Source organism: Leptinotarsa decemlineata, unplaced genomic scaffold (genome assembly GCF_025532065.1).
Source record: "Leptinotarsa decemlineata unplaced genomic scaffold, Ldec_3_MD MMD2_tig00003348_RagTag_RagTag, whole genome shotgun sequence".
In the NCBI taxonomy this organism is placed as follows: domain Eukaryota; kingdom Metazoa; phylum Arthropoda; class Insecta; order Coleoptera; family Chrysomelidae; genus Leptinotarsa; species Leptinotarsa decemlineata.
This window is the reverse complement of record NW_027412588.1, coordinates 647793-673447: the sequence shown is the minus strand read 5'-3', so window position 1 is coordinate 673447 and position 25655 is coordinate 647793. Positions and strand designations below refer to the sequence as shown.

General features: G+C 34.6%; 2 protein-coding genes across 2 annotated transcripts in view; both read left to right on the top strand.

Moving 5' to 3' along the window:
- Positions 1-25655, top strand: part of LOC141483432 (uncharacterized) — a 392800-nt gene that overhangs the window by 270498 nt on the left and 96647 nt on the right. The gene's annotated exons all lie outside the window — the stretch shown is intronic.
- On the top strand, positions 83-6749 carry LOC111505624 (uncharacterized). Its single transcript, XM_074178080.1, has 2 exons — positions 83-518; positions 627-6749. The coding sequence occupies exon 2, from the start codon at positions 631-633 to the stop codon at positions 1024-1026; it is 396 nt and encodes a 131-aa protein (XP_074034181.1). The 5' UTR covers positions 83-518; positions 627-630; the 3' UTR covers positions 1027-6749.

Below are 25655 nucleotides of genomic sequence, written 5' to 3'. Positions count from 1 at the left end.
TTTTTTTCTAGTGTTGTGGTGTAAAGGTTTGGTACATTTAAGTAAGGTATAGGCCTTTCTCTCTTCGTAGCAGCGGCGCAGCATCCCATAACCCCTGCTTCGGTTAAGACCCAAGAAAAGGAAACTTTAACTAAAAGTAGGGATTTTATAAATTAATGTGGTTGGATGTTGGAAAATTATATAGTATTGGTTCTAATCCGAAATGAACCGATGTATATAAAAATTAGTTGTAGTATTGATATGAGATTCAAAAAATATAAGTATGGTTGAGCTATTCAATTTTATCACAATTGTGGTATAAAGATTTTTCAACTCCTATTATATGTTCCTTCGTAAGGCAATGTCCGGTGTTTGATTTTAACCCTGCTACTGCACACTGGGGTCTAGAAAACCCACGTGCCCTTTATATTCTACCTTGTAAGCAGGCTTTCGATCGTGACCTTGGGCCAGCGCCATGTAAATTCAGTTAACAGTTGTATACGAGTGAGGCAGGACGCACAATATTTTATCGCTCCTAGGTAAGTGGTAAATTTTGATTTTAGCTGCTCCTGGGTTACTGAGACCCCAGTGTGCAGGATTAAGTTACATACTTTCTATTAGAAATTTTATTATCTATCATTTTGAAGGAAGATGTCGAGGCATAAAAGAAACGATACTCGTCCGCTAACAGAGGAGGAACTGCAGGAGATTGTAGATAATCTTTGGAGCAATCCAGATCATGAAAATGGATATGAAATTGGAGAATTTTCGGATAGCGAAAACGATTATGAGATGGAGAAAGATGAGGAAGACGATGAACAAAGTGCTTGTGAAAGTGAACAGGGTGGTGGAAATGAACAAAACAGTGACAATGAAAATGAAGAATACAGTGAAAATGAAAGTGAACAAGCTGGTGAGAATAACAGTGAACAAGCTAGTGGAAATAGCAGTGAACAAAACAATGCTCGTGAGAATGAACAAGAAAGGCGTCCAAGAGAAACGAGAAATAAAAGCGTCCTAAGAGGTAAAAATAACCACTTGTGGTAATCTATAGTTCCTCAGAGGAGAGGTCGTTTGAGAGCTGACAACATTGTTTTACATTTGCCCGGTGCTAAAGGTGATGCTAGAAAAGTAGAAACCCCTTTAGAAGCTTGGAATTTGATTATCAGTAAAGATATAATTGAAACAATTACCATACGCACCAATGAACAAATTGAGAGAAACCACGATGAGACTAACAAACTCAGCTACACCAAAACCACAAATGTTATTGAGGTAAGAGCTTTCATTGGTCTTCTCTATATAGCGGGAGCTTTGCGTGTCTCAAATTGCAGCACAGAAGAATTATGGTCCCTTGCTTTTGGGATTGGAATTTTCCGGACAACCATGTCCCAGCAGAGATTTCAGTTTTTAGCTACTAACTTACGCTGTGATAACAAGGCTGATAGACATATACGACGTCAGACTGATAAATTTGCTCCAATTAGACAAATATGGGATGTTTATATAAGCAACTGCAAGGCATACTACACACCCCATGAATTTTGCACAATAGACGAGCAACTGATGAGTTTTCGTGGCCGTTGTAGCTTCCGCATCTATATGGCCAGCAAACCCGATAAATACGGCTTGAAAATACTAATGCTAAATGATGCTAAGACCTATTACATGTTGAATGCTATTCTTTATGTGGGCAAAGTGAACTGCGAAAATAATGAAAGTGTGCCAACCTATTATGTTAGAAAATTGTCCGAACCCATACACAATACCAATCGCAACCTAACTTTTGATAATTGGTTCACTTCGATTCCATTGGCTAACCTTCTATCTGAGCAATATAAGCTTACAATGGTAGGAACCTTGCGAAAAAACAAAAGAGAAATTCCGCCTAGTTTCTTGGCCAAAAAGAAAGTAGGGTCGTCGTTATTCGCTTTCGATAATAACAAAACTCTAGTTTCTTTCACACCCAAGCAAAATAAAAACGTGATTCTAATTTCTACCTTACACCATGACGATTCCATTGATCACGAGACAAATAAACCAACGATAATTGAGACATACAACGCAACCAAAGGTGGTACAGACACCTTCGATCAGTTGTGCCATTCATATACCACAGCACGAAAAACAAATAGATGGCCTATGCGAGTGTTTTATGGTATGCTTGATGGAAGTGGTATCAATTCGATGATTCTGCTTACCTTTGCTAAGGAAGATTGGGCAGAAAAAAAACTCGGACACGCAGGAATTTCCTAAAAGAGCTGGGAATGTCCTTGGTAATACCATTTCTCAGGGAACGACTACGGTTGCCATCGCTTAGAAGATCACTGCGTCAAAAGATAATGGAAATCTTGGATGAGCCTGTGCCAGATTCACCACCAAATAATGACGAAAATTTGCGACGAAAAGTTCGTTGTAGTTTTTGCGACAGAAAAAAAGACAGAAAAACAAATATGCATTGTAGCGTGTGCCATAAATCGTTTTGTAATGAACACAGGGCAATGGTATGTAGGAGCTGTGAGGCTGATTTATCAGCCTGATTCATTAGACTGACTAAGAAAAACTTGAGGAATTATAATTTTTTCAATTGCACAATATAACAGAATGATATTTAGTTAAAACGTTTCGTATACTTAGAATTCGAAAATTTTAGTTTTTGTTTTTTTTGGTGAATTTCTAAAAAATCGTACATTTTGTTACAATTTTTTTTCCTTTTTTTCAATTTGATATTATCAAGAATGGAATATTTGTTTAAACTACTTTTCAATATGTTGTATACTCTCTAAAATAACCACTTCAACAATTCCATGTGTAAAAACAATAAAAAAATATTACCAACTTGAAAAAACTCCATTTCATTTATTGGGTTTTTGAGACCCCAATGTGCAATTTGTGTCTTGAAAAATAAGTGTGCGGTAGCAGGGTTAATGATTGTAGCGATGTGTCTACGTTCTACAAATAGGACTGAAAACTACCATACTTTTGATGAATATTCGCCATGAATTTTGGCATATGTTCTGAACCATGTTATAATATCTATTTTCTAATGATTATGGTTTTCTTGTCAAATTTTCGAATGGTTATATGGAAGGATCACTTTTTATACATACAAAAATATTAATTGGAACATTCAATGAAATTTCTATTTTGGCCAGACAGTCTGCCTTTGCATTTCCTTCTATATCTCCATGTTCAGAAATTCATGCAAATTTGATTATTATTGCGCGTGAACTATTACTAATTTTATATTCGCGGTTATAGGATCTATTTCGAAACAAATATGTTATTTCTTACAATTTTGTTAATGACACTTTGAGAGTTAGTGAAAATAATACTATTTTTGATATTTTTTCAAACATAGTGCTTTTTGAATGGCAATCAATTCTATATCAACGATATTACCTATATAATGTTCTAGATGAAAATGAATGGTCTTTATCTGGTATAATACTCCAAATTCCGTTTGTTTGAAGGTTATTGACAATGTTTCATGATGAATTTCACTAGTTGGGACTTCCATTGTCTAATATATAAAATGATTTGAAATCCTCGAGACACCTAAAAGATAAGAATTAAAAAATGAATAGCTGAAAATAAAAATTATATCAAGCAAAAACCTGAAATGAAATAACAGTGAAATAAAATACAAGTAAAAATAGAACAATTTAACAAAAATTTTATAAAAATGAAGAAATCAAAATAAAAATACAAAGTTAAAAGATTACAACCCACATTAGTTCACGACGTTTCGATTGTTGGTATCTACAATCGTCTTAGGGTGAGTCATCACAGGTATTCATTATTTAATTCTTCTCTTTAAGGTGTCTCAGGGATTTCAAATCATTTTATATATTAGACAATGGAAGTCCGAACTAGTGAAATACTCATTCCGCTCCATTACTGAAGCATGACACCGCAGAACCCCTATAAACGAGTCCAAGAAACGGTATTATTTTCTCATGCCTTAACAGGAAGTGGAAGTGGTTTATTTCTTATTTGATGTTTCTACTAATTACATAATAGGCGGATGATAATCACAAGAAGTAAAAACAAAAAACCATATGGAACATCATTTATAATGAAATAGGTAGGAGGGAAAGCAAAACGAATAATAGTTTGAAAATCAATGACGTGAATGTTGATCAGAAGTAGCAGTGAGTTTTGATTTTCATTTTTCCAATATAACGAAGGAAAAACTAGACATACAAAGACGGTCAAAGTAAATCAACAGAATGTACATTGCCTACAAAAAGTATTAGCAAAGTTTCTACTTATACTGTTAGTGGTCAAGAAATGCTTTCAACTATTTCCAAGCTGAAAAATATAAAATGAGTTGGCAATGACAAAATACGTGTGAAAATACTAAAAACTCTGAAAAAAACCATTGCTGAACCCTTGTTATATCTAATCAACTCAACATTCGACACAGGCGTATTTCCGTCCCACTTAAAAATGGGTAAAGTGATACCTATTCATAAAAAAAAAACGAACGTACTTCACCGGACAACTATAGACAGGTGACAATACTAAACGTTATTTCCAAAATTTTTGAACGTACCTATTACGTTAGAATTGTCGACTTTCTGGAAAGGAAAGATTCATGATTCTCTCATCTCGACAAAACGGACTCCGTGCAGAGAGATCAACGTGAAGAGCAACAATTGAATTCATGGAATGTGTCTATTATAATATTGATGCAGGCAATTTTGTTGCTGGCATTTGACAGCCTACAACTTGAAAGAAATAGAATGAAGTCATATCGTACTGAAAGAAAGGCCTATGTACAAATAAAAAATTAATGTTGTGAAACTGTCTCCGTGGATATCGGGGTTCCAAAGAGGTCAGTGTTGGGATCGCTACTCTTAATATTCGTCAATAACATAAACACGATGTACGATTACTTAAATCAAACAACAGAATGAGAGAAAGTTGGAAAATCATTAAAGAAAATAAGAACAATAAGGTAAACCCTTCTATAAGTGTAAAAAACGACAATGATTATTTTATAGATTCCTTTCAAAATAGTCCTTAACCAAATCTTGATCAACATTTTGATAAATTTCATTAAAAGTTTTTTCCTAACTCCTGTAACACCTGAAGAAGTTCAGGTAATCATCTCAAAAACAACATCTAAACCTGCAGCAGGAATGGATGGCATAAATGGTAAGGTCCTGAAGGCTGCTAGTAAACTTATTGCCCAGCCATCAAGTGAACTAATAAATGATTCATTCACGTCTGGAATATTTCCTACCATCAAAGAGTCTAAATGCATTCCAGTTTATAAGAACAAAGGTCCTATAAACGAAATGAAAAATTATAGATCTATCTGCATACAAAATCAAATTGCAAAAGTTTTCGAAACATCATACTCCACACGATTGATAGATTATATGGAGAACTTCCAACTAATGCCATCCATTCAGAACGGATTTTGAAAAAATAAATCAACTAATACTGCAATTTATGACTGTTTGGAATTCATATATAGAGCATTAAACGAAAGAAAAAATTTCATTGGCCTATTCTATGATCTAAGCCGGGCATTTGATACTATAGACCATAACTTATCAAGACTCAAACTAGAAGCTATAGGAGTTCGTGGTGTTGCTCTAGACTGGGCAACTTCTTACTTGGACAATCAAAAACAAACTGTTGTATTAGATTCCATAAAATCCAAGACAGGAGAAAGTTATCATAAAGGTGTACCTCAAGGCTCCATTCTGGGACCTCTTTTCTTTATAATATTCACGAGCGACATAAAGAACACCTGTGTTGCTGCAGATCAAATCATTCTCTATGCAGATGATACGAATATTTTAATGTCCAGAACAAATAATGAACAACTAGTACAGAATGATAATGAGGCATCAAAGAAAATCAATGACTATTGTAGTAAAAATGGACTAACACTAAACACCGCTAAGACCTACCATATTCGATTCTTACCAGAAAATATGAATCCTGATAATGATATCTACTTAACAGTCAATGGAAAATCGATAGAAAGCAAAGAGAGTATGAAGTTCTTAGGTGTTGTGCTTGATAGGAAACTTTTATGGGAAAACCATATCACCACTTTATATTCAAAACTCAGCACAATCACATACATTATTAGGAATCTGAGGGATACAGTATCAGCTGATGTACTGAGAATTCTTTATTTCGGACTGGTACAGTCAGCTATGCAATATGGAGTAATATTTTGGGAATCCTCAACTCACATACTAGGGGTTTTTCGTTCCAAAAAAAAATCATCAGAGCTATGAATAAAACTCACCCTTCAGTGTCTTGTAAGCCACTATTCCGAAATTCTAAAATACTAACGTTACCTTGTCTCAACATTTCGAACCTGATATTGTTTATAAAGGACAATGAAAATACGTTTTAAAGAATGACCAAATACATACACATAATACAAGGAATGAGGAAAATATTCATCTGCCCTTTTCCAGACTTCTCATTGGTCAAAATCCCCCAAAGTATGTTGGTGTAAAATGTTTCAATAAGGTGAAAAATCTGATAGATATGAGCGGTGACAAGTCAGCAGTTAGGACTAGAATATCAACATATATCTCAGTGATAAAGTTTTCTATAGCGTAGAAGAGTTTCTGGGCTCCTGATTATATTTTAAAATTATAGTTGTACAAACCTCAACTGAATTCGTTGTCTATTTGGTAATTCTTATTATACTCTTTTTTATTCATTTATATCACTGAATAGTGTCCCATTGTTGCAGTTGTACCATATTCCTACTTTATATTCCATTTGTCCATCCGTATTTTTTATTTTTTTCATGTATATATATATATATATATATATATATATATATATATATATATATAAAACACTAAATATTGTATTGTCTATATTTTATCAATTTTAGACAATCTACTTTATATACAAATATCTTTTTGACTAGTCCGATAAGTTACATATTCTGTAGTTTTCACCACACAATGTGTATTCTTTTGTGATGAATAAATATGATTCCGATTCTTAATATGCCCAACCCAGTGCCAGATTAGCAACGTATAGCAATAAGAGTAGCAAATGCTACGGGCCCCGCGGTCCAACACCTGTCTGACTGTAAAAAATATCAATTTAATGAAAAGAGAAATAAAAATTTCTATGTTTTTTACCACTTTTATTTTTAACTAACGTTACTGCAGTTTCGTCCTATGATCTCCTACCACGTAGTAACGGCTACATCCATCAATTTAGATAGGAGTGTAAAAATATTTTGCTATACTATAACAATTTTCAATTGAAGGTGATTCATCAGCAACGTCGCATTTGAAGTGACCAACGGATAATCCTCTTACCAACTCTGCAGAGGCGTACCAAAACAATATTTTTATTTATTTATACATATAGGTAATTACGTGAAAATTGTTATAGTAGGTGGCGCTATCTGGTGTCAATGGTAAAACTGATTGAATTTTTTTATTATGCCTAATACAGTACTTCAAAAAAACAGAAATTTTTACAAAATAATTATTATGTTCCTACTACAATGTTATGCTTATGAAGTTTCAGAATCCATTGACTCGTCCGATGAGGAATCCCCAGTCACACTTGAATCTATTATTATTTGGTCAAAAACAGTTTTTATCATCCCGTCCAATCTCCACATTTTCTCTTCTTCCTTGATCACATGGGCTACAGCATTAGCCCAATTTTCTTTCCGTATCCGTTCCATTGCGAGTTCTAATAAACGTTGGACTTAATTTTATATGTCACGTTTTCACGAGCTACGTAACCCTTAATTTGAGCCCAGATTAATTCTATCGGGTTTAACTTGCAATGGTAAGGAGGAAGTCTCAAAATGGTGATGCCTTCAGCACGAGCTATTGTATCCACCACGTACTAGCGATATCTGTCACGATGACACTCATAAGCACGGCCTTAACCATGTCCTCGGAAAATGGAACTCCTTTTTGACTTAACCAACTCTGCATGTCTGCTTTTCTGGTGGTCATAGTTGGCAGCTGTTCTACTAATCGGCTGTGATAAGAAAAAGCGTTGGGCGTCCATGTCTTTGTGATAATCCCACGTTTCGTCCAGATAATACATATTTTTGTGAGCAGAATGCATTTCTCTTATAGAGCGAAGATATCTCCGTTGCCATGAGACTATATCTTCTCTTTCTATTAAGACAGATTTACGGGATCATTTGGCATATATAAATTTTAAATCTTCTTTTATTATTTTCCTCAACTTCTCTTTGCTCATTTTTGGAATGAGATCATTATCCAGTACCTTTGTCCTAATGGATTCGAGGGTTGGCGCTTTATTCTAAAAAAAATGAATGGTATAGCGTACAAAATTTTTCTGGTACTCGTCCAATTGAATTTTTTTTCTACCACGACATTGTACTTTTGGAGCTTGCATAATCCCAGTCACCTTTTGTCACGTACAATGCGTTCAATAGGCTATTTGACAGTATTGAAAATACACTAAAAATTGTGGTCATCCTATTAGGTAATAGCATAAACCATATTTCATTTTCTTCTATTACATTTTTAGTTTATTAATTGAGAAATAAACAGAAAAATTTTATTAAAACAACGATAAAAATAAAATAAAAACAACAATAAGAATTAATTGGCGCTCCGGGGCGACTTCATTGATTCCAGTGACGCATTTGCTTTTTCAGCTGCAGGAAAACCAGGAAAAACCTGCAGCACCACATCATCTGAAGATCTTTATCTAACAATGTCCTCTCTCTTATAAAACAAAATGTAGGGTGTCTCCAGAGGTTCAATAAATTCAATGCATCGCCAGAACACTTCGTGACACGACTATCGTCAAACTTAAACCAGTCCGTTTCTTCTTTGAAAAATATGCAATACATTTTTGAAATTCAGTCTGTGACGGAAACGCTTTGTCATTGGTCAATCTTTCGGGTGACGTCACACGCAAGTAACCACCAACTGCCTGGCTGATTGTAAATATTATATTGTAATACACGTCGTTTATTTTGTAACTATTTTCTACGTTAATTTTGCTATAGTTTTTTTGAACATTCCAATTCGCATTTGTTAAATTTTAAAATGGAACCTAGTTTCGTGCGAGCAGATAACAGTAATCTTCTTAGGATAGAAGCATTTATGGTTGCACTTTTTTTTCAAAATAATTCAAATTCAAAATAAATAATAAAAATGTTAAAAAATGTACGGAGCTGCTTTTTGGTTACATATCACTGTATTTTACGTTTTTAAGGTTGATGATATGGTTGGTACGACTGATGCAGTCCATATTCCTGAAGTAATTCAAATGTTTTTTACCTTCATTCTTTAGATCGTAAATTGGTTTTTGGTGGTGTATTACGAATTTGAAATAGTAGGCGACGGCAAATACCAACCGCTTTTTTCTGAAATGTCACTAGTAACTAACCTAAAAATAGAATAATGTCACCAGGAGAAGCATTCGTTTTTAAATTAAGTTTTTTATAAGAAAAATGTTGATTATTGAAGTGAAAAGTGTTAAAGAAGGAGGAATAAGGTGTAAAGGTGACCTACTGAATGAATGCTTGTGTTTTTAAATAGTTTATTTAGTGAAAAAGAAGGCTAAAAAGTTGCCCTTTTCTGAACTTTGAAGGGCCGTAACTTTTTAAATAAGGGAGAGCGCCGCTTTTTTCTTTCGGATTCGTAATCTACGCATCAAAATACGTAAGTACAGTCAAAAATTTTTTCAAAATCGCCGGGTGTCCACATAACGAAAATTTACCAACAATACCATCGAAAAAGCAACAAGGAAGCAGATCAAAAGCAGCATATGGTATGAAATGAGATATGGTCGTATTTCAGCTTCAAAGGCACATGAAGTAAGTGTTTGCCATACACTAGAGGGGTCATTGAAAGCCACCATATGTAACAGTTCATTTATGAGATACTGGGACAACCTGTATGTACATTTCGATAGTTCAATTGAAATGGCGTGCAGGTGGACAGAGGACGATTGAAGCGAGTGCGAGGCTTGAGTGAACAAACATCGAGCAGAGAAAGGGTCGGTGCTGCTCGATAAAATAAATTTTACACTTAGTGTACCTATTTAACTTCAAAGGCCTAAAAAGAAGCTAAGGTAAATCATTCAAGAGATTACAATTTCTAGTTTTTGTGGTAGATTTGCAGAAACGATGTTCTCGTTTCAGGCCTAAAAGAAGGAATAAAATCAAGAAGAATCAGATTCAGTTGACTTAAAGTCAATTTCAATCAATTCAACTTTATCCAGCAAATTTGGCTTCATATATATCTTGATCGTTCACTGCCTGCTACGTCGTTGTCCGATTGTCTACCTTGAGATCCGATGTTCATTTGATAAGAAATTCGATGCGAGTTACACCACTAACTAGCGGGGTTGAGGACAATTTTCTTAAGTAATTTCGGTATGGTCGTGTCTGCAATTTTAGGAAGACTCATGGAATTTCATCCCTTCCGGATATATAAGTACGTGAAAACCTACTTCTTGAGACAGAGTGAGTACCTTCATTCTCCTTCAATGTCAAGTGGACTATTGAAATAAAGAAAGCTATGCGTTTTATTTATTATTGTTACCGAATGATTATTTATTGATCATTTAAACTTGTAAATGATTTCCCTCAAATATTGTTCTTGTATACCTATTTGTGATTTAATCGACAGCTGTTGATTGAACAATTCCTATTGATTAAAAGTATTGGGTTATAATTATTATGAAATTTTTATGTTCATATACCTATTCATATTTGTGGGCTTCATTAGAAACCAATCTCTGTGTTTCATGTGAATTTATTTTCCTGCTACTTGTTTGCTAATTCAGTTATATTTCATAGTTAAGAGAGTAGCAAACATCTTGGCAAGTTATCATATTTTTATTGATTAATTATATATATATATATTCATATATCTTCATTTATTTTGTTTGAATCCCCATTCCTCGACAATTCATATAATTATATTTATTGGCTGGCGCCCTCTCAGCTTACTAAAGAACATCTTGAATTTTCAATCAGATCTCAAGAATTCGAATCCACGCCTTGGTTGTGACGCAGAAATTTCGTTTTTCAAGTAAGTACGCCACACAAAATTGGCGCTCAACTTATGAGTTTTTCTGATTTCAATTACAAGTGCCGGCGCCCAGTAAGCTGTTTTCCCTAAAACCTTTCCGCTTTCCTATCAAACAAAATAAATGTTTTTTTGGAACTTTCAAATAGGTGTATTATAAAAACGATTTAACCGTAAAAAAGTGAGCAACTTGTTTTCCAGTAATTGCAATTTTTTGTAATCCTCAGCTCGAATAGAAGTTTTTTTTATTCTGTTTGTCGTGTTTGTGAAGATAATTGTGTTGTCACAGACGATTTATATACAGGCTGTCCCAATTCTCAACTGATAGTTAACGAAAGATATTTTTATTTTTTCTTTCAAATTCAAATCACTCACAGAGTAATATACGTATCTTCATATACAGGGTGTACAGTGGTTCAGAGTGAAATATATTGAATCACATTGTTTTTTCTTATTTTTTTATTCAAAAATGTCAGTCATGGCTGTCAGTTACAATATGGATCCTAATCATTTGAGAGTGTATGAGTTAAATTATGAATTATCCATTCGCGGCGTAAATACTGATAGGGTAGACATTGATTTGAAGCGAAAATTTCTCCGTAGAGAACTGAAGAAAGATCAGTCGCGTTCAGGAATAGTTTATGCTGTCTCTGATTATTCACATGACACGGAAAGGAAGGAAATAGATGAAAGTGTGCGTTCTATTACGGACTTGGTAAATGATTATGATGGAGTGAATGAAGACTTAGCGAATCGTATTCGTAGTAGAATAACTCATGTTCTAGGCAGGATTTCACGGATTCCAACCGATTTGAGCGCTGAAATTTCGAATTATAGGGGTGACAATAAGGTTATAGTGTCTGCTTTAGAGGAAGACTTGAATCAGATTGTTGAATGTCATCGTCGGGGTTCGAATTTTATGCATAATATTCAACGTCAAGAGACCGATGAAAAGTTTGTTTCAGTCCACAACGAGTTATGGAGGCAGATTGAAAAGCGTACCCAGCATGAGGAAGAACCGGTAGTCATTTATATTTCTGTTATGGAAAATTTGTTTAACTGTCTGTCCGAGAAACCTTCTGAAGAAAGAAAACTCAGAATACTCATGTCCAGAGTGTTAGCCAGATATCATTCCCACTTAGTACTTCAGAATATTACGACTGTTGTAAGATTAGTTGAAGTGTGCCGAGCTTTGGAAGAATCAAAGAAAATGATGAGAAATTTCAAACCTATTTCTAGAAATGATATTTCTACCGTAGAGTCAAGACTAACCTGTTCACCACGTGCAGATTGTTCTTCGCAGCCTTCCAGTTCTGATGTTTGTCAAAATTGTAGAGGATCTCAGAAGCCTTCTCGTAGGAGAGAAAATTTTTCGAGTTATCCAGGCCTACTGTCACTCGTAGTTCAAATCGAATTTCAGCAATTCGATGTTGGGAATGTAATGGTGTAGGTCATCGTAAAAGAGATTGCAAAAACGCAGGTTCGGAACAATCGCGGAGAGAGCGAAAGTTAATTTGTTATGGTTGTGGTATGGAAGGTGTTATCAGACCCAACTGTTCGCGATGTTCAAAAAACTGATGAATGGAGGTTATCCCTCGGACCATACTTCCTCCATGAATCAGTGCTCTCAAAAGGTCCGACAGTTGTCTTCAGCTGAGTGGAAAGAATGGTTGGAATGTGTTTATAACTTTTATCATTCATATAAGAGGAATAGTTCTAATAATCCTAAAGAAGCTAATGAAAGTAATATTTTGTTTGTTGAGAAACAGAACGATAATCGACCTTATGTCTTGGTACCCATTTTTGACAGGTCGGTAGTTGCTTTTTTGGATACAGGTGTAAGTCATTCAGTCATTGGTCGTGACGGAATGTACATACTGACACTCTTTGATCTTGAGTTGAAGGACTGTAAAGATAAAACTATCAGTACAGCTGATGGCGCAGCGCAGTCTATTGAGGGATATGTCGATATTCCCATACGTTTAGACAATATTGTCCAGATAATAAAAATTCTAGTTGTGCCTTCATTATCACATAACCTAATTTTAGGAGCAGGCGCCTGTAAAACATTCAATGTTACTGTGGAGTTTGGTACAAACTCTTATTTCGTTGACAAGAACTACTTGGAGACCACTGTTTCGGTTGATGATGATATGTTTTTGTCTACGTTGAATCGAATTTGTGATAGAACAAGTCTGACAGCAGACGAAACTGAAAAATTGAATAATTTAGTAGCTGAATTCCGTACTTTGTCGCTTGCCAAACCTGGCAGAACTAACAGATGTATCCATAAATTCGATACAGGTGACGCTGAACCCATTAAACAAAGGCACCATCTTATGTCGCCGTATAAATTGGACGAGTTAAATGAAGAACTTGACAGAATGCTAGCAATCGGTGTAGTTAGACCATACACAAGTCCGTGGGCTAGTCCTGTTCTGATAGTTGAAAAAAGTAACGGTGAACCTCGATTCTGCTTCGATGGCAGGAAGTTGAATTCGGTGACAAAAAAATGTGCATCCCCTCTCCCTATCATAGATCATATACTAAATAAGTTATCTGGGACCAAATTTTTGAGTAGTGTTGATTTGAAATCAGCTTTTTGGCAGATCCCGTTGGATTCAAGTTCATGTGAAAAGACAGGCTTTGTTGTTCCGGGACGTGGTCTTTTTGAATTTACCGTTATGCCTTTCGGGCTCTGTAACGCTGCTCAAACGCTTCAACGACTGATGGATTCTGTATTAGGCCCTGAGCTCGATCCTTATGTATTTGTCTATTTGGATGACGTCATTATCGCTACTCCCGACTTTGCCAAACATTTGGAAATCCTCAAACTTGTTTTCAATAAAATGAAAGATGCTCATCTCACAATCAATATAGAAAAATGTGTTTTTTGTATGCCGAGTTTGAAATATTTAGGTTTGTAGTCGATCAGGATGGATTGAGAACAGATCCTGACAAAGTCAAGGCGATGCTGAATTATCCGGTACCAGAAACAGTTACTGAAGTCAAAAGGTTCATCGGAATGTGTAGTTGGTATAGGAGGTTCGTGAAGAATCATTCAACTATTACGGCTCCTATAAATGCCCTTCTCAAAGGTAAAAAAAAATCCCAAAAAATAATATGGACCAATGAAGCTGATCAAGCCTTTCGTAAACTCAAACAAGCTCTAGTTTCTGCTCTCATTTTAGCAGCCCCAGATTTTAAGAAGCCGTTTTGTATTCAATGTGATGCTTCGGATGTAGGCCTAGGCGCTGTATTGACCCAAAGAAATGGAGAAGAAGAAAATATCGTGGCATATGCATCTAGGTCCCTAACAGAAGCGGAAAAAAAGTTTACAGTTACGGAAAAGGAGAGTTGTGCTGTTTTATTCGGAGTGGAGAAGTTTCGACCATTCGTAGATGGTGTTCGCTTCTCAGTTTTAACAGACCATAGTTCACTTCTATGGCTTAGCAACCTGAAAAACCCTACTGGTCGACTGGCTAGGTGGGCGATGCGACTCAGTTAATATGATATGGAAATAGTTCACAGAAAAGGTATCTTGAATGTAGTTCCTGATGCACTTTCGCGAGCTCCTGTGGAAGCATGTATTTTGGAAATCCATAAGAATGAAATCGAAGAAGATAATTGGTACTCCCGTATGAGGGATAATATAACAAATCATCCAGCGAAGTACCCAGATTGGAAAATTATGGATGGATTGCTTTATAAACATGATCCTTATACATTTGGCCTGCGGACTAATTTCAGTGAATGGAAGTTGATCGTTCCAAAAGGACAGAGACAGTCAGTCCTTAGAGAAATGCATGAGTCACCAATGGCTGCTCACTTAGGTATCTATAAAACAGTAAACAGAATTCGTGAACTGTACTATTGGCCTTGTTTACGTCGTGATGTGAAGAAATTCATAAGAAAATGTGGAGTTTGCGCTGCGCAAAAAGTCAGTTCGACAGCTCGCCCCGGATTCATGGGCTATCCAAAACAAGTTAATTTTCCCTGGCAATATGTATCCGTGGATATTTTAGGTCCCTTGCCAAGAACGCGAAATGGACATTCTTTTATTCTAGTCGTCTCTGATTACTTCACTAAGTATTTCCTGTTACACCCAATGAGAGCTGCGACAGCTTCCACCATTGTGAGGTTTATAGAAGAGCAGGTATTCTTAGTATTTGGATCCCCACAAATAATAGCATGCGATAATAGTGTTCAGTTTTCTTCTCACGCCTTTAAGGATTTGGCTGCCAGATATGGAACAAAAATTCACTATAATGCTAATTATCATGCTCAAACAAACGCGGTAGAGCGTATTAACCGGGTTCTTGAAACAGCCATTCGGTCTTATTTGGATGAGTCTGATCATCGAACTTGGGATAAAGAATTACAAAAAATAGCTTTTGCTTTTAGAACGGCCGTTCACGAAGCCACTGGTTATTCTCCCACCTTTTTGAATTTTGGACGTTATGTTCCGACGGATGGAGAATATTACGGACGTCTTCAATCTGTTGAAGACATGGATCTAAGCACTCTTCAAAGAAAAAGTATGGCTCAGAAATTGATAAACTTCCTCAAATATATTATGATGTTAGTATAGCGTTGTCTGAAGCGTACAAGAAAAATAGTAGGCAGTATAACCTCCGGAAGCGTCCTGCTGATGTTTACCACGTGGGTGATAAAGTGTGGAAAAAAAATTTCGTTTCATCCAATAAAGCAGATCACTTTGCTTCTAAATTGGCACCTCTTTGTAATGTAAAAAGGGTCGTGTCAAAATTAGTGTATGATTTAATGGGACCAAATGGAAAGAATAGTGGAAAGTTTCATGTGAAGGATCTGAAGCCCTATAGAGAGTCGGAAGAAGTTTGATCGAGTGACTAAGGAAGTGAATGAGGCAACGATTGGCGACGGATGTGTGGTGAGGCATGAATGTGGGAGTTATTGAACTAATCTGACTTGTATAAGGAACTCATACGATCTTGAACATGTTTTCCAGTTTACCATGAGGTCCGTAGGTACCCCTAATGAAGGACCCTGTCCCTATTCATTTTTTTAAAGAATATGTTTCGTGAATTTAATTCAAATATCCGGATATTTTCCCTGTGTATATTTTTGCCCTGATTCATTGTCATGTGTAGTAGAATTTATTCTTGAATTGGAGGTCTGTCATGTATGATAGCTATGATTGTAATGTAGCTATGTATGTATTATCCACGCAGAGGGGGTGTGTAACAGTTCATTTATGAGATACTGGGACAACCTGTATGTACATTTCGATAGTTCAATTGAAATGGCGTGCAGGTGGACAGAGGACGATTGAAGCGAGTGCGAGGCTTGAGTGAACAAACATCGAGCAGAGAAAGGGTTGGTGCTGCTCGATAAAATAAATTTTACACTTAGTGTACCTATTTAACTTCAAAGGCCTGAAAAGAAGCTAAGGTAAATCATTCAAGAGATTACAATTTCTAGTTTTTGTGGTAGATTTGCAGAAACGATATTCTCGTTTCAGGCCTAAAAGAAGGAATAAAATCAAGAAGAATCAGATTCAGTTGAGTTGACGTCAATTTCAATCAATTCAACTTTATCCAGCAAATTTGGCTTCATCTATATCTTGATCGTTCACTGCCTGCTACGTCGTTGTCCGATTGTCTACCTTGAGAGCCGATGTTCATTTGATAAGAAATTCGATTCGAGTTACACCACTAACTAGTGGGGTTGAGGACAATTTTCTTAAGTAATTTCGGTCTGGTCGTGTCTGCAATTTTAGGAAGACTCGTGGAATTTCATCCCTTCCGGATATATAAGTACGTGAAAACCTACTTCTTGAGACAGAGTGAGTACCTACATTCTCCTTCAATGTCAAGTGGACTATTGAAATAAAGAAGCTATGCGTTTTATTTATTATTGTTACCGAATGATTATTATTTATTGATCGTTTAAACTTGTAAATGCTTTTCCTCAAATATTGTTCTTGTATACCTATTTGTGATTTAATCGACAGCTGTTGATTGAACAATTCCTATTGATTAAAAGTATTGGGTTATAATTATTATGAAATTTTGATGTTCATATACCTATTCATATTTGTGGGCTTCATTAGAAACCAATCTCCGTGTTTCATGTGAATTTATTTTCCTGCTACTTGTTTGCTAATTCAGTTATATTTCATAGTTAAGAGAGTAGCAAACCTCTTGGCAAGTTATCATATTTTTATTGATTAATATATATATATATATATATATATATATATATATATATATATATATATATATATATATTCATATATCTTCATTTATTTTGTTTGAATCCCCAGACCTCGTCAATTTATATAATTATATTTATTGGCTGGCGCCCTCTCAGCTTACTAAAGAACATCTTGAATTTTCAATCAGATCTCAAGAATTCGAATCCACGCCTTGGTTGTGACGCAGAAATTTTGTTTTTCAAGTAAGTACGCCACACATAATGGGTGCAAAAGTACCCGATACTAATGCCATGAGAAGAGGCAGAAATTTGGAACTGTCTGTCCGGAAGATAGTAGAAAACAAATTGAAAAACAAGTTCCGTGGTGGCCGTGGTAGGGGACGGACGTGCTGATAACGTCCGTCCACAAAGAAGGTACGCGAATGCCATGTGCTATCGTGGGGCTCCGTTTTGTGTTGTGTCGTATTAAAATTGAAATGTGGAGTGTCTAAAAAAGTGATGAATAAGTGGCCCCCTTTATTCACGCCGGTATCCAGGCCGGAGTGGTTCGGATAACCACGTAAAGGGAGCTATATATGTGAAAAATTATCAAAAGGTCTCCCAAGTAGGAGGCGACTTCAAAAAATCAAATTGTTTTTGTTAAAAAAAAAACTTGTGTTTTTTATTATAAAAAGTAAAAAAAAATGGGTGGCAGCATTGCTTTGTGCAAGACCGCTGCGCCCCCCGACGAAGCTCCTGTTAACCAACAGGAGGAGCATTGGTCATATGCGCCTGACGATAGGAAGCAACGACCATCTAAAATAGAGAGAGAGAGAGATAAATTGAAAAACAAAATCAATTCCTGTGGACTTTTTATATGTGCTGATTATCCAATGATTGCGGCCTCCCCTGATGGCATAACCAAAGATGCAGTCATTGAAATAAAATGTCCTTCCAAGGCAAAAACAAAGGACAATTACTTAAAAAATGGTGTTCTCTCAGAAAAATGTAAGGCACAGGTACAGTTACAAATGCATGCAGCTGGTTTGAAAAAGTGTTATTTTTGTGTTGCTGATAGCAAGTTTGAACAAACAGAAGATGTACACATTGTTTTAGTGACATACGATAGTGACTATGTTAATGAACTAATACAAAAATTAGCAGTTTTTTGGAAATCTAACATATATCCTATTTTTAATCATAGTACCAGTCTGTGAAACTACAAAGATTAAATGAAAAACTAAAGTCAAATTCAAACAAACTTTATTCACATAAACTTACAATAAGCACTGTTGAATTGTCATTGGTTTTTTTCTAGCCTACATTCGGTACTAAAATCTTATTTTTGTTTCTAATATTAAATTTATGAATATCACTTTGTTAAAAATATGTCATTGTTTTTCCATTTTAAATATACACTCTTTGAATGTATTTCTTATTTTATTTAATTATCTAAGTAATAGTACAATTTTTTTTTAAATAAAAAAATAAGACAAGTAGGTCTTCTGAAATTTTATTTTTCAATTTAGTGATAATGAATCATAACATACTTCGAGATTATATAATTATTGCATGTGATGTAATAAATTTAATGATATATCATTTAATAAGAGAATCCTGTAAATTTATTAGAGCACATGCAATAACAATGACATAATCTAATACACGAAGTATGTTATGATTTATCACTGCATGTTGTTTCAACATATGAAACTCTCTTAAACGCCTTATCACCCGTTCAATGTGGATTCGCAAGCTAGCAATTATTTTAGTTTGGCGAACTTCAGTTTTAGTCAATTTTGTACCAGCTTTTACACTGGGTGGTCTTAATAGTTTCATACCCTTTTCATGAAGTATCTGTTCAAGCTGTTTGAAACCTCTATTAGCTAAGGTGTAAGTTCCCAGAGGTAATCCATCTGAAAAGTTACAGTTTTCTACTATTGCAACATCACTTGTTCTGCCACCAAACCCATGAGAAATATAATTAATTAAACCATTAGGTGTGCATGATATTAAATATTTTACAGTGTTCCCTTTTTTGTACTCCGACCATGTCAGAGTCTGATGAAGAGTCTTTGATGGCTTTTGTATATCAATTTCTAAACAATCTATGATGCAGCTGATATTATGATAGTTATGTCTAAATGCAATAGGGAGATTTTTTTTATAAATTTTTTATCCAAGTTTACAATGAAGGGTCTTAAAAAAACTAGCTATTATTGGTATGTTTGTTAAAAATAATTTACTAGCATAAGATAATGATAATCCAAAATTATCTTCTAGTTCTGAAAAAGTGCTATTCAATCTATTTTTTTTTCAAGCATAACAAAATGTATTCTAATTTTATATTCGAGTGTTTATGTATCAACTGAATTAAAAAATATCATTCTTTAGAAATACCAACATACATCAAAGGTTTCTTATGAATTAAACCAATAGTACTTTTGAGACACTTTAATTGTTCAATAGCCTCACTGGTATCTGTCAGATGACTATCGGAGTCGGTGACCCTTGATGATGTTACTACGGAAGGTTATCCACGTTGGCTTTCAAAATTAGAAATATCGCTATCTGACCTTTCATCTTCAAGTAAAATATTTCTCGTGACTCCATATTGTGAAAAAAAGTCCTCCAGTTTATGTCTGAAAGTTACTTCTTTGTATGATCTACACATCCATGTATAGAGTTACTTATTTTCAAATTGATTACTTCCTTCCTTTCTTTGGAAGATTCTCTCATCCCTTTTTTTTGTATCAGATGGAGTAGTAGAAAGCCAAAAACTTTCTTTCCCAAAAATCAATCACTCCTAAAAATATAATCCCTTCAATTCAAATAGGATATAAATGTTATAAGGAATACATTTCGGGTTCTATTAATGGGATTTTGAGTACAAAAACCAAGTTGGTTTTGGTTTGAAATGCTTCGAGCTCTATATTTCAAGATATTGAGCAACTTTCTCTAGTTTTGGAGAAAGGGGAAGGTTATTCCTCCTCAAGTATCCATTCCGCTTTGGATACTCCAAAGCGATGGTAGAAAAGACTTTGGCTAAAAGACAGCAGGAGCCTCGCAAGGAAGAGAAGCCGTCACAACCAGTGCTTGCACTTCCCTACATCAGAGGATTATCGGAGAGGATAAGAAGAATTGGTTCCAAGTACAACATCAGAACCTGTTTCAGATCCGGTAACAGTATTCGTAGCAGCCTCACGAAAACCAGGCCCCCAAACGCAGACTGCGATTCCAAGAATTGCATTTACCGGATACCCTGTGAGTGCGGAAAATCCTATATTGGTGAAACTAAGAGGCCATTGAATGTTCGCATTGCCGAGCACAAGAAGCACACACAGCGAGGAGAAACCAGCAAATCAGGAATAGCAGACCATGTTTGGACCCATCAACACAACATCGAGTGGTCCCAAGCTGAGATCTTGCACAGAGAGGAACATTGGTTCAGGAAAAAATTTAAGGAAGTCGCATACATGTTGTCCAACAACGTATTCAGCCAGGCCAGCGTAGAAATACGAAACATATGGAAACCCATCATCAAACGAAAAATGGCCAACTCCCGCCAAAACGGTCATCTCTCACGGAATCAGTGAAGCGGAAAATAGAAAGTAGAGAAAGTGAAAGTATTTCAACGACCTATAAAATAGTCATCTCTCGGAGGAATCAGTCCAGTCATCACCCGAAGACGATTGTAGATACCAACAATCGAAACGTCGTGAACTAACGTGACTTGGAATCTCTACACTTTTTTATTTTTTATTATTTTCTTTCTTTTTTCATTCCTTTAATTTTTATTTATTCAATTATTATATTTTTACTTGTAGGTTATTTCACTATCATTTCATTTCAGGTTTATTGTTGCTTAATATAATTGTTATTTTCAGCTATTCTTTTTTAATTATTCTTTTTTACTTGTTTCAGGGATTTCAAATCATTTTATATAATAGACAATGGAAGTCCGAACTAGTGAAATTCATCACGAAACATTGTCAATCACCTTCAAACAAACCTTGCCAGTAATTACTGCATTTGCAAGTAATCCGATTATTCAGAAACTAAAATGCAGTAATAAAGATATGCAAGGAATTTGTAAGGACTTTCGATATTCTGCAAGGATTTTGGATATCTCTCTTTATATTGATATATTTAATGAGAGAGAGAGAGAGAGAGGGGGAAAGAGAAACAGTTGATTGAATAGAATAATTACATCGGCGACAGGTTGGTATGCATTTTGTACAATTCCCATTGGCAACACTGCTGCCTTGTTCTGTTTGTCTATGTTATCCTCGAGTGTTTACTGTTTCCCTCCACTAAGATTCCTAGAAACCCTGGTGTTGGTAACGCTTAGATTTTGTTTTGAACTTTTTGAAGGAACCACCTGTTGCTATTAACAACACTTACGAGAGTTTTCCCAAGATGGCGCTATTCTGAATTGTTCGAGTCCCTGCCGAGTCAGTCAAATTAATTATTATCTGTCATTGTCAAAAAGAATTTTCAACTTTTGGTATTTTGAAATTGATATTTTTTGTCATCCCAATCTTTACATTGTTCGCATTTTTTATTATAGTTTTCGTTCGTTAGTTCTCAGTTATTTTAGTTTGGTTACATTTTTCAGTAGTAATAAGGAATAGTTTTATATAGTGTATAAGGATACTTTTTGTAAAATGGGACAATTCTGTATTTTGTGTGGACAGTGTAAAAATTCGAGTAATCATCTCTATTCAGTGCCAAAGGTAAATGAAACATTTTATAATTACTGTCAATCCACCACGGATAAACTAAGTTTGTATCAGCCTACACCAAAAACCAACTTCATATTTTGAATAATCCTTCACCCTTTCAAATCCACCTTCTGCTACTAGAGTATCATTACTTTCTTAATCATAATATCAAATTGAAAATAAACATTCACTTATGCTTTCTTTAAATTTTTTTAAATACAACTTAATACCTAGTTGCAAGAAAAGTCTACTCATAGAATCATAGATACCTACAGATGAATATTACAGTATGCAGATAGATTTATTGAATTTCTACAGAATTATTATGAGAAGTAAGTAAGTTTACAGTCACATGAAATTTAATATCCATTTAAAATATCATGATATTAATATCAGCATAAAATTTAAAACAAAGAATTAAATCTATATCAACAATTAATAAATCATAGATTAAGTTTGAAAATCACTGACTGAGTAGGGTTCCATGTCAAACAAATAGTTCCCCAAGCCTAACAGAATGTTGTATATTTTTGAAATCTTGTGGAAAATTATTGTAGAACTCGAGGGTGTTGTTGTACTGTGGACTTGTATAAAAAAAATTTATTGGGTGGTTAAAAGACTACTCATGTATGGTGAGAAACCTAATGCTCTCTTAAATATATACTCGTAGTAATTGTTAGCATATAGAATTCCAAGCAACCAAACAGTATGCTCTTTTAACTTTACTTGTTCTCAATTGGTGATTTGAATGGTTTTATTTGTGCATTGTACCTGATCAAAATCTGTAATTTATAGGATGAAAACAAGAGGAAACTGTGGATGGATGCTGTTAGGAAATATCTGCCTGATGGTGCTTTTATTTGCTCAAAGCATTTTCCCATCCATTTCATTGGTGAGAAAAAACTATTGAAGGGTGCCAAACCATCATGCATGGGAGTATTCAGTTTCTACAGCACTACCTATAAATCCTATCAAAGATTTGTATATTTTTTCAAGGTGCACTTATAGAGAAGTACTTAATTGTACGAATTTCAAGAAAACGTGCACCATTTCCAGAACCAGTTTACTAATAATTTCTGTAGTTGGAAAGTATCCGTTGAATAAGGTATCAAAAGCAAATTTGATCACATACAAATCAAGAGAGAACACTTGGTGTTATCAAAATGATAAATATCAAATTATTCATATATGAAATGATAAATAACCCCTTCTAGCTTTACCTATCTACAAAAAAAGTTTCTTGTCAACCGGCTGTTCTCTAACGGTAACCCTGAGAAGTTCACAGTTGGAAACAAACACTCTATGCCATTCATTTCTCTTGAAGATGAAAGATTGTTGTTGTTTTCAGTTCAACTCAAGCATATCAATGTCCGTTTACAAATTTCATATAAGGCTCATAACGGACTTTAAAGAAAGTTATTGATAACATAATATGAGAAGAGATATTTATGTAACCATTATTTAATTGAATCATGTTGAAAAAGGGATATGTCACAAATTGTCCAAATGTGTGGAGTTTAGTTATAACATTTCATATTATTTTTCATTTCAATGATCGCAACTGCTGTTTTGTTCAATATTTCACATCATATTTTCCCTTGATACCTTTCATAAAAATACATCATTATTCAATACAGGCTAATATGTGCTAATATCATTCTATAAATAAAAGGTGATAGTGGAAGAAAGGGGTAAAGTTGAAGAACATTTTCTATAAATGCTTGATTCACAGAAAATTAACTTCATTAACTTTACCCTCTATTTCCTGATATTTCATATTTGTCAATATCTGTGTAAGCTTACTGCTTACACATGGAAATAATAAATACGTTGTCATTATTATAAACAGCCTCTTCTGAGAACATAATAAAAAAAAGGTTTATCTTTTGGAATCTTCTTGTGAGACGGTTATAATGAAATGCCAGTAGGAATTTTTAAAAAAATTAATGAAAAAGTTGTTATCGAACAAAGGGTTATATTTAGCTTAGAATCGCACGTTGAGAGGTAAGATTTTGTTAATCCCTGTTCGCACAAGTTTCGACTTCTGAGGGCTGCCGTTCGTAGGGGAACGACAGCTGGTTTACAGAAAAACCAATTTTAACAAATACCATTTTAGTTTTTTGTCCATGTTTATTTACAGGGATCTCAATTTATTCAGTTTTGTTTACAATAAATTATATAACAAAGAAAGCTTGTGCTGTAACCACTTATACTACTACTACTATAATTATTATTATAGACACATTTATGTGTGTTTAATGAAGGACAAAATTAAAGTAATGAAAAACATTTGCATGAGCAAAGAGTGAGATTCTTAAAAATATTTTCATCATCACAGAAGAAATTGATTTTATCAGAGTGGTTATTTTCAAGTCTCAACATTCTAGATGTTGGAGATGGAGAATGATACCCATAGTTGGTTAAGTGATATGGTGTAATAAATAGCTTTATTTGTCTGATGGACCTTCGTGGAACGTTGAAAGTTATAGGGGAGAGAATTTCCGGACAATCAATGAAACCAGTTATAATTTTGAATAGATAAACTAATGATTTAGTGTAACTTCGATTCTGAAATCTGCATGAAATATTTTTAAAATCGAATTGAATGTATGAACTCATCGTGCCTAATTTCGTAATAGTTAGTTTCCTGGCTTTGCCCTGGTCATTTTGGGTAAAAATATTCGACTGCAACTGAGACAGTCATATTCAGTTGTGTTGATGGAAGTAATCTTAAATCTTACAGAATAAAGTTGATACTGAAATTAGTTTCAATGAATATGTCGTGGAGAGTACTTCGTCAACGCCGCTGAAGGTGACTGTCGTAGTTGCAGTCTAAACGTTTGGAGTTTACCAAAGAAGACAACAGCAAAACCCGGGAACCAACCAAAACATTGAAGTCAGTCATGAAATCATACTACATGAACTATTGAAAATTGTCGATGAAGGATGCTGAAATTTTCCCAGATTCAAAGATTGATTTTAATTTTTTTATATCTGGTTTTATTTTTCAGTTTGCAGTTGGATTATCCAGTGGAAAAACTCCCTTTGAAACATGAACAACCGAAATACTTGAATCCCTATGTTTAGTTCTGTGATCAGTTTTTTCAAAGAATATTTTATAAAGCGTTTACCAAATATCTGATAAGGATTGTGTTATCATTTATATAGTTTGATTAATTTAATTAAATAACATGTATTGATCTAAAGGGTAAAACATGTTTTAGACAAGTAAATTGATGGATATACGTGGTAGAAGATCATCATGAAAAATGTAGATTTTAGACAAGTTCTATTGTGAAATTGACGTGATAGTCATTTTTATAATAAAAATACGTATTTTGATAATTTTTTTCATTTTTCAGTGAAACCGCTCCTGAACTTCCACTAAACGTTTTTCCTGGTCCATCCTGTAGTATTCCACCCGATTCACCAGACTCTGTACCAAAACATCTATTGGTAAATTCTAGCAGTATTCAACTAGAGCATATTCCTAACCCCATCGAAACCAATACAAACCTTTTTTCTTTGATCAAGAATGATAAAATTTTCATTGATCTTCCTCTTTACTGGAGTTTTCATAAGTTAGAGAATCAAATTGTATTTTCTAAAGTGGCACTTGGAGAGAACAATATGCCTTACTTAGAGAGATCAGTAGTTCTTACTGCTGATACCATACAAGATCGAGCAATGCATAGAGTTGTTGATATCATGGAATCTGTAAGCACCGTAGACA